Raw genomic sequence first — 11216 nt, forward strand, 5'->3', positions numbered from 1 at the left:
TGCTAGGAACAACCAACACAATCTGGGACATCCTCACAATGCAGGTGATGATTATCTAACAATAATTTATTAAAAGTTCAAGCAGTTATTTTTTTTGTGCCATCCCAACCATATAATTGTTGATATGGAGTGATCAACACCATTGTTTTGGGTAGGCGGTTTGATCTTTGTGGTCATAAGCCATTCATTGCAAAAATCAAATTATTAACTTAAAACTCAAGATAAAGCTTATTATTAGTTCCAACAATCATTTTGCATTACAACTAAAGGAAAATTGTACCATTATTTGAAACAACAATTTTTCAAGTAACTACGGAATGCTGAGAGGTTCTCGATCGACCGGTCAATATATGCATCCATAGCTCTGAAGTATTTATGCCTCCCATTTTTGTTGAGGATGAGAAAGCCGATGAATCCCCAAAATCCCAAAGCATATGACATTGCCACGAATGAGTAGAAAATCACAGGATTATCAAGAACCCTAGAATTTTTTCCCTCATCTCTAGGAGGTTGTGAAGGGATTTCCAAGGAGCAATTTCTTTCTAGTGGTGGTCCACAAAGATTTGGATTTCCCTCATAGCTATCCTTACCAAATGTGGTAAGGTGTTTATCAAAAGGGATCTTACCTGATAGGTTATTGTAGGCGACAGAGAAAGCACCAAGTGAATCCAGTTGAGATAATTCATAAGGGATTCTCCCAACTAACTTGTTGTGGGAAAGATCCAAACTCTCCAAGCTTTTTAGGTTTTGAAAGGATTGTGGAAGATAGCCAGTTAGCAGGTTGTTGGAAAAATTTAATGTGTGAAGCACTTCCAAGTCTCCTATTTGGAATGGAATATCACCCTGCAATTGATTCATGGACAAATCAATTCCAGTCATCGAGCCAAAAGGAAGGCCCTTGTAAAGGTAAGTTACACCCTTTGTGGTGAAAGAAGTTGAAGGCCTAGGATGAAAGAATGTACGAGTTAAGAAAACATCAGAAATTTGGATTTGATCTATTTTCTTCCATGAACTTATGTTGTTGAGACAAGAAGGTAAATTTCCAGAAAAAGAATTGTTGGAGAGATCCAAGGTATGGAGGTTACTTAGTTGACATAGTTGTATTGGAATGTGTCCTCGAAAGAAATTATGCGCTAAAAGAATTGATACCAAATTTGAGAGGGAGAATAACCAACTAGGAATAGTATCGGATAGGGTATTTTTTCGCATATCAAGAATCATCAAATCAGGGCTATTTAACAGGCCAGATGGAATTTTTCCAGTGAAGTTATTGTGGCTGACAAATAAATATTGCAATCGTGTCAAGATAGCATCAACTGGGAGAATGTCTCCTTGCAATCTATTACTTGATACATCTAGGTAAACCAGCCGAGTGCAGCTTTTGGTGAGTTGATGTGGTATTTCTCCTGAAAGGTTGTTGCAAGATAGATCCAATACCTGTAACCTTATTATTTCACCCATGGATGACGGGATCCTACCTTGCAAAATATTTTTGGATAGGTTGAAGTAATTCAACTGAGGGAAGAGTGTGCCGATGTTTGTAGGAAGTGGCTCAGACAGATTGTTCTCAGAGATATCTAGAGAAGTGACAGATGATGTAGTGTTGTGGGTAGATTGAGGAATTGAGCCTTCGAGCAAGTTACCCATCAACCACAAGGAATAAATTGACATATTGTACAATAGCCAAGATGGGATGATCCCTTTAAGAGAGTTATGATTCAAAATTAATTGGTGTAAATTAAGCTGAGTTGAAATGAAGCTTGGAATGGTACGAGTGCTCAGTTGGTTGAGTCCGCAATTTTCTAAATTCAAGTACCTGAGTTGAAAAGTAGGAACCCAATGTGGATGTTGGGTTTCGACCACTAATTGGACATTGTTTGAAAGGTCAACATCTAAAAGTTGCGAGAGGTTGGCAAAACTAGAAAATGAGAACACACCGATGAACTGATTATTTGAAAGATCAATAGACTCTATCTTCGTTAGGTTGTTGAAAATGAATGAAGGAATCTTCCCTGTAACTCGATTGTCGGAGAGAGAAAGCCGTCGCAGGTTATGCATGCCTTCCATACATGGATGAATGCCCTCAATTGAATTGCTCATGAGAAACAAGTAACTTAGGTTCCTTAGTTTGCAAATCCCTGTAAGAATAAGACAGAGAGAAAATGGTGACAAAATTAGATTGATGTTGCAAAATGATAACGAGGAAGCCCCATTGTTTGATTATGAGGCAAGATAAAATTCTTCGCTAAAAAACAAGTTTCTAATAAAATTTTATGTTTCTTTTTTTTCCAATATATTAGTGTAAGTCATATTTTGGGAAATAATATTCTCACACCTTGACTCAATGTAAGGCCTATCAAATGTAAGGATAAGATTAATCAAAGGTGGGACCCTCAAGACCACCAACTTCCTCTGGATGACGCCCTCATACATCAAATCTCCAACGTGGGGTCCCATTCGCTATTTCTTCCCTTTTTCATTTTTTTGCTTATCTTCATAAAAAATATTTTTTATATATTTAATTGAATGGATTGGATAGCCAAACAATGGACCCCGCCTTAAGATATGGCCCAGACATTGTATTTGTTGTCTCGTGACTTGTGAGATCTCAAGATCTTAAAAGAGGGGGTGGGAATATCATTTCCCATTTTCTTTATTAAATCTATAGTTTACTTTTCATAAAGCGGGTAGTATTATGTCAGAAAAATAACAAAATCCTGTCAAATGCAGGGTTTGAAGGGAGGAGAGGTTGAGATGGCGTACCTGTTGAGATGGCGCCAGATGTGAATGTCAAATTATTCCCTGATAAATGCAAGGTGTGAAGGGAGGAGAGGTTGCCTAGACATGATGGAAGACTTTGATCGTGAAGATTGTTATCGCTGAGATCTAGTCGCGTGAGTCTCTTCAAGAAACATAAACCTACAAGAAAAATTCTCGAGACATAAAAATCCAAAATCCATTTCATTATTACTAAACAATAAATTGCTCTCAATGGAATATAAAACTAAAAATGCTAAAAAAAATGCTAAAAAATCATCTCAAAGTTGTTGTTATCGGGTGGTTGTTGTTACATTATCGGGTGGTATCTTTTAACCATAGTAAAAAACCCCATTTTCTGTGGAAAATGTTTTAAGCATGTTTAAGATGGTATTAAATACATTTTTGGGAAATAATATTCTCACACCTTGACTCAATGTAAGGCCTATCAAATGTAAGGATAAGATCAATCAAAGGTGGGACCCTCAAGACCACCAACTTCCTCTGGATGACGCCCTCATACATCAAATCTCCAACGTGGGGTCCCATTCGCTATTCTTTTTCATTTTTTTGCTTATCTTCATAACAAATATTTTTTATATATTTAATTGAATGGATTGGATAGCCAAACAATGGACCCCACCTTAAGATATGGCCCAAACATTGTATTTGTTGTCTCGTGACTTGTGAGATCTCAAGATCTTAAAAGAGGGGGTGGGAATATCATTTCCCATTTTCTTTATTAAATCTATAGTTTACTTTTCTTAAAGCGGGTAGTATTATGTCAGAAAAATAACAAAATCCTGTCAAAAAATACTTCACACATCATCATTTTGGGTGAGGAAATGCTACTGCCCCGTACCTGTTGAGATGGCGCCAGATGTGAATGTCAGATTATTCTCTGATAAATCCAGATTTTCCAGGGAGGAGAGGTTGCCTAGACATGATAGAAGACTTTGATCGTGAAGATTGTTATTGCTGAGATCTAAATCCGTGAGTCTCTTCAAGCCACATAAACCTACAAGAAAAATGATCAAGACATAAAAACCCATAACCCATTTCATTTATTACTAAACAATAAATTGCTCTCAATGCAAGGGAGAAATCTCAAAGGGGGGGTCTTGATTACACCCCTGACCATATGTGGAACTTAATGTTGACCCTAGGCTTCATCCTAACCATGACCACTCAAAGTAATAACATAATTAGTCCTGTAAACATGTGGAGATGATATAACTATAAGATTTGGCCCAGCCATTGTATTGGTTGTCTCTGTGTTGTGACTTGTGAGATCCAAAGATCTTAAAAGAGGGGGTGGGAATATCATTTCCCATTTTCTTTATTAAATCTATAGTTTACTTTTCATAAAGCGGGTAGTATTATGTCAGAAAAATAACAAAATCCTGTCAAATGCAGGGTTTGAAGGGAGGAGAGGTTGAGATGGCGTACCTGTTGAGATGGCGCCAGATGTGAATGTCAAATTATTCCCTGATAAATGCAAGGTGTGAAGGGAGGAGAGGTTGCCTAGACATGATGGAAGACTTTGATCGTGAAGATTGTTATCGCTGAGATCTAGTCGCGTGAGTCTCTTCAAGAAACATAAACCTACAAGAAAAATTCTCGAGACATAAAAATCCAAAATCCATTTCATTATTACTAAACAATAAATTGCTCTCAATGGAATATAAAACTAAAAATGCTAAAAAAAATGCTAAAAAATCATCTCAAAGTTGTTGTTATCGGGTGGTTGTTGTTACATTATCGGGTGGTATCTTTTAACCATAGTAAAAAACCCCATTTTCTGTGGAAAATGTTTTAAGCATGTTTAAGATGGTATTAAATACATTTTTGGGAAATAATATTCTCACACCTTGACTCAATGTAAGGCCTATCAAATGTAAGGATAAGATCAATCAAAGGTGGGACCCTCAAGACCACCAACTTCCTCTGGATGACGCCCTCATACATCAAATCTCCAACGTGGGGTCCCATTCGCTATTCTTTTTCATTTTTTTGCTTATCTTCATAACAAATATTTTTTATATATTTAATTGAATGGATTGGATAGCCAAACAATGGACCCCACCTTAAGATATGGCCCAAACATTGTATTTGTTGTCTCGTGACTTGTGAGATCTCAAGATCTTAAAAGAGGGGGTGGGAATATCATTTCCCATTTTCTTTATTAAATCTATAGTTTACTTTTCTTAAAGCGGGTAGTATTATGTCAGAAAAATAACAAAATCCTGTCAAAAAATACTTCACACATCATCATTTTGGGTGAGGAAATGCTACTGCCCCGTACCTGTTGAGATGGCGCCAGATGTGAATGTCAGATTATTCTCTGATAAATCCAGATTTTCCAGGGAGGAGAGGTTGCCTAGACATGATAGAAGACTTTGATCGTGAAGATTGTTATTGCTGAGATCTAAATCCGTGAGTCTCTTCAAGCCACATAAACCTACAAGAAAAATGATCAAGACATAAAAACCCATAACCCATTTCATTTATTACTAAACAATAAATTGCTCTCAATGCAAGGGAGAAATCTCAAAGGGGGGGTCTTGATTACACCCCTGACCATATGTGGAACTTAATGTTGACCCTAGGCTTCATCCTAACCATGACCACTCAAAGTAATAACATAATTAGTCCTGTAAACATGTGGAGATGATATAACTATAAGATTTGGCCCAGCCATTGTATTGGTTGTCTCTGTGTTGTGACTTGTGAGATCCAAAGATCTTAAAAGAGGGGGTGGGAATATCATTTCCCATTTTCTTTATTAAATCTATAGTTTACTTTTCATAAAGCGGGTAGTATTATGTCAGAAAAATAACAAAATCCTGTCAAAAAATACTTCACACATCATCATTTTGGGTGAGGAAATGCTACTGCCCCGTACCTGTTGAGATGGCGCCAAATGTGAATGTCAGATTATTCTCTGATAAATCCAGATTTTCCAGGGAGGAGAGGTTGCCTAGACATGATGGAAGACTTTGATCGTGAAGATTGTTATCTCTGAGATCTAGATGGGTTAGTCTCTTCAAGCCACATAAACCTACAAGAAAAATGATCAAGACATAAACACCCACAACCTATTTCATTTATTACTAAACAATAAATTGCTCTCAATGGAATATAAAACTAAAAATGCTAAAAAAATGCTAAAAAATCATCTCAAAGTTGTTGTTATCTTTTGACCATAGTAAAAACCCCCATTTTCTGTGGAAAATGTTTTAAGCACGTTTAAGATGGTATTAAATACATTTTTTGCCCAACTTTCCAACTTTATTACCCCCACTATATTTTTGTAAATGACAAAAGTTTTAATGCATTTTTTTGTGTTTTCATTTTTTACTACATTTTTTGAACCAATATTGTATTAAACTCGAATTTTTCCCATCCCCGTCCTTTTTGTGGTGCCAAATCACGTTTTGCTAAGTACGCTTTTAACTTAGGTTTCGAGCGCGGTGGATCACGTTTCATCTGGGACGGTTGCTCTCCAAAAGGCTAAGAAATTGCAAAGGAACAAACGGAAATGGACGTGCTTTGCTATTATACTCCTTCTCATAATCGTGGTTATCATTGTCGTTGTTGTCATCAAGCCTTGGAGTAAGAGTGGTGCGTGATTTGGGTAGTGTTTGTGTAATATACATCAACAAAAGCCCAACTAAAATCTTTCATTTTTTTTCTTTTTTCTTCTTTCCCCTTTTTAGTGTGGTTTACTTCCCTGCATCATTGTTATATATTCTTTTATATATTCTTTTCTGATCTATGGGTGCAAAAATTGAACTTCCATCTTAGGTATTGTATTAGTGTATATTCTAGGCTACTAATGTTGACACTACTATGTTTTGATAATTGCACTAACTCATCTTGTCTTTTATCATTTAAATAGCTGTCAAAGGTTATTATAGTTCCCCAAAAGCACACAAAGCAATTAAGGAAGAAAAGACAAGCTGAGATTCTGCAATTATGAAAACAGAGTAGTGCCAAATTCCATTGTCACAAGGTTGGAAGATTATTTTAGGGGGACTGATATCTGCACTACCGTATTTTGATAATGACACTACAATATTCAAGATGGTATAAACATCCACTCATAAAAGGTGCAAAACAAAGTGAGTAATGGGATTATCCAAATATGGTCTGCCAGTCTGCCTTAGTTATACTATATCACATTATCACTGTACTTGGTTAAAGAAGCAAAAACACCGCCCGCATGTTACAAACTTATATCATCTTTTAAAGCACCCTTAGATTTTTTTCCTATTGATCACTTTCTGGGCCCACTGGTGCCATGTGGAAGTTGATCAATTCTGTTGATTTAGCTGACAGCCACAAAAATGGGCTCTTTATCATTTTCCCAATCTTGATCAGATGCTATTTTCTTTATTAAATGTATAGTTTACTTTTCTTAAAGCGGGTACTATGACAGAAAAATAATAAAATCCTGTCAAAAAATACTCCACACATCATCATTTTGGGCGAGGAAATGCTATTGCCCCGTACCTGTTGAGATGGCACCAGATGTGAATGTCAGATTATTCCATGATAAATCCAGCCATTCCAGAGAGGAGAGGTTGCCTAGACATGATGGAAGACTTTGATCGTGAAGATTGTTATAGCTGAGATCTAGTCGCGTGAGTCTCTTCAAGAAACATAAACCTACAAGAAAAATTATCGAGACATAAAAATCCAAAACCCATTTCATTTATTACTAAACAATAAATTGCTCTCGCTGCAAGGGAAAAATCTCGAAGTTTTATATTACTTGCATGAAAATTGCTAGAAAAATCACCCTTAGATTATTCTTTTCCTATGATTACTTTTTGGACCCACTTGTGCCATGTGGACATCATCAATTCTGTTGATTTAGCAGACAGCCACAAAAGTGGCTCTTTATCATTTTTCCAATCTTGATGAGATGATCCTGAACCTTGATTTAGGAGGTCTCACACCAAAAAGCCGCTAAAGCTTTCATATTTGTATTCAATAATTAATCTTACTGATGGGATGTGTATTTGTGTTATTTTAAAAATTGAAGGAAGGAAAATTTGTTACTTTCCGCAGGAGACATGATACTAGCCTATTGATCAATCAATCCTCATTTTTATGGTTTCTCCAAAAAGAAAAAACAGGTTAACTTTTTATTATTATATTTTTCATAGGCCTATGACAGTCATTATATGCCGTGATCAGTTTGCCTTTCGAAAATTGAAAAAGGGTGCAGCTGCTGAAGATCCCCAGATACCCTAAGGACTATACCAAAAGCGTATTTTATGCATCATCTTATCATTGAAATTATGAGATAAGTGAAAGTGAAGAGAAAAACTACTTCAACCATCATTATTTCGGATGAGAAAATACTATTGCCACTCAGTACCTGTTGAGATGGCGCCAATTGGGTTTCCAAATATTCCAAGGACGAAAGGTTTCCTAGACATGATGGAAGACTTCGATCATCAAGTTGGTTTGCGCCGAGATGTAGAGTCTTGAGTCTCTTCAAGCTGCATAAACCTACAAGAAAATGATGAAGACAAAAACATATGACCACATTTAATTTATTACCAAAAAACAAATTCCTTTCAATGCAAAGGGAAAAAATCAGATTTCTATATTACTTAAAAGAAAAAAGCTAAAAAAGTGATTCTCAGGCCTTGTTTTCTTTTGGATAGACACATTGTGAGATGTTAGAGATCCAAAGCAATGCTAACGAAATAAACGGATTAGATCAATCAAAGGTGTGACTCTCATGACCACCAACTTCCCTGCGATGATGCCTGCATGCCTCAAAGCCCCAACTTGCCTCCATAGTAGTTTTATATTATGTGTGGGCCAATGGACCCGCGTTCCATTTCTTTTTTTGCATAATTTGTCCAAGAAAAAAAATATTTTTAATAGCCAAAAAATGAACCCCACCTTACAACAAAAATATGTTGTTTTAGCTAAAACCGAATAGACAATTTTCACTAGTTCAAGAAAAAAAAGGTAAAAGACAGCTTCTAAGTCCTAGATGGGCGTATGTGGTACGTAGAATAACATAACAAAAATATTTGGGGATGTCCTCCTACTTATGTGGAAGGAGGGAAATCACTTCTCATACAAAACATGAAGCATTAGTGTCAGATCTTTTCTTATAGTATTGAGGCAGAGTTTGTTCCATGCTACAAGACTGCGATACAGGCACTATGGTTGTAGAATTTTATTACAAGGCTTGGAGTCGTACACTCATATCTCTAGGCTATATCTTATTTATTGGGATAATGCTACAGTAGGTTTCTTCTCTAAGGAGAAAGAAGAGTGACAACGACAATAAGCATAATTACTTAAAGTATCATATTGTCAGGGAGAACGTTAGGGATCATCATTTGGGTATTAAGTACATATACACTGTGATGATAGTTGCATACCAAGTGACAAAAAAGGCTTCCATACATATCACATAAGGGGCATGTAGGGCATATGGGATTCTGTTATGTTTGAGACAATCGTGAAAGAATATGCTAAAAAAATATGGAGATGCTAACCAATCAAGCCTTGTTTTAAGGATCCTACTAAAAGAAGCCAAAGCTTTGATATATATTTAGAGGCCTTAATCTGAAAAATGGGATCTCAGTTAGGCATAAGACTTGGACAGTACGGATTGACTTATGATGGTCAACTTGATCAACGGTCTTGATTACACCCCTGACCATATGTGGAACTTAATGTTGACCCTAGGCTTCATCCTAACCATGACCACTCAAAGTAATAACATAATTAGTCCTGTAAACATGTGGAGATGATATAACTATAAGATTTGGCCCAGCCATTGTATTGGTTGTCTCTGTGTTGTGACTTGACTTGTGAGATCCAAAGATCTTAAAAGAGGGGGTGGGAATACCATTTCCCATTTTCTTTATTAAATCTATAGTTTACTTTTCTTAAATCGGGTACTATGCAGAAAAATAACAGAATCATCATTTTGGGCGAGGCAAAGCTATTGCCCCATACCTGTTGAGATGGCACCAAATGTCAGATTAGTCCCAATTAAATCCAATTCTACCAAGGAGGAGAGGTTGCCTAGACATGATGGAGGACTTTGATCGTGAAGATTGTTATGGCTGAGATCTAGATACTTGAGTCTCTTCAAGCCACATAAACCTACAAGAAAAAACGAACAAGACGTAAAAACCCAAAACCCATTTCATTTATTACTAAACAATAAATTGCTCTCAATGCAAGGGAGAAATCAAAAGGTTTTATATGACTTATATGAAAATTGCTAAAAAAATTCACCCTTGCGCCATGTGGAGATGATCAATTCTGTTGATTTAGAAGACAGCCACAAAAGTGGCTCTTTATCATTTTCCCAATCTTGATCAGATGATCCTAAGCCTTGATTTAGTAGGTCTCACACCAAAAGCCGCTAAAGCTTTCATATTTGTATTCAACAAATAATCTTAGGGCCCGTTTGGATAGTTGATATTGTGTATTTGGATTTGGAATTAAGTTTTGAATACAAAATGAATGATCCGGCAGCTCATGTTGAGGGAGACAGATTTGTGGATTTCCAATTACTTATTACCACAGCATATTTGGAAATCTGATTTTTTTCACTGTCAGTAGCTGATTTGGAAATCCAAGGATTTGATCCGGATCCAAATCACAACACAAAAAGGGCTGCAAATGTGAGAAATCCAAATCAAAATCTTCTGGGTATCCAAATGGGCCCTTAGGATGGCCGTTGGGTGTGGTGCTAGGGCCTTTCTCTGGCCTAATGGATTTTGACCTATATCTTAGATTCTCTTCTGATCGCCACACCAATGGACCCACTTTCCCTTTCTTCCCCTTTTATTCCCTTTTTTTTTTTTTTTTTTGCCTAAATTGTCCAAGAAAAACAAATCTTTTTTGGATGGCATTGATCCACCAGCATATGAGCATGAATTGAATGGCTCGGATAACCAAACAATGGATCCCACCTTACAACAAAAATATGTTGTTCTTGCTCAAACCAAATAGACAATTGATGTAATGGGTATTTTTGTTATTTTAAAAATTGAAGGAAGGAAAATTTGTTCATTTCGCCATGAGACATGATACTAGCCTATTTGTTAATTTCGCCAACGACAGTCATTATCTGATCTCCCCATCCATGTGGACAAGATGAGTTAATTTGCTCTATTGTCAAAACAAGTTTGTGCCTTGATCAGTTGCCTTTCGAAAATTGAAAAAGGGTGCAGCTACTAAAGATCCCCATATACCCTAAGGCCTATACCGAAAGCATATTATATGCATCATCTTATCATTGAAATTATGAGATAAGTGAAAGTGAAGAGAAAAACTACTTCAACCATCATCATTTGGGATGAGAAAAATACTATTGCCACTCCATACCTGTTGAGATGCCAAATGGGTTTCTAAGATTATTAAATGATAAATCTAAATGTTCCAGGGACGAAAGGTTTCCTAGA

General features: G+C 36.4%; 1 protein-coding gene across 1 annotated transcript; it reads right to left on the reverse strand.

Annotated features, from left to right (window-relative positions):
- Window positions 1–282: 282 nt before the first annotated feature.
- On the reverse strand, window positions 283–5458 carry LOC143883238 (uncharacterized). Its single transcript, XM_077386586.1, has 6 exons — window positions 5380–5458; window positions 5063–5218; window positions 4207–4362; window positions 3620–3775; window positions 2764–2919; window positions 283–2138 (listed from the first exon to the last, which is right to left on the reverse strand). Exons 1-6 carry the CDS (start codon window positions 5456–5458, stop codon window positions 283–285), a joined length of 2559 nt encoding a protein of 852 aa, XP_077242701.1.
- Between the last annotated feature and the right edge of the window lie 5758 nt (window positions 5459–11216).

The sequence above is a fragment of the Tasmannia lanceolata genome, unplaced genomic scaffold (genome assembly GCF_043159265.1).
Source record: "Tasmannia lanceolata isolate RefF3 unplaced genomic scaffold, GAP_Taslan_0.1 ptg000008l, whole genome shotgun sequence".
NCBI classification, from domain to species: domain Eukaryota; kingdom Viridiplantae; phylum Streptophyta; class Magnoliopsida; order Canellales; family Winteraceae; genus Tasmannia; species Tasmannia lanceolata.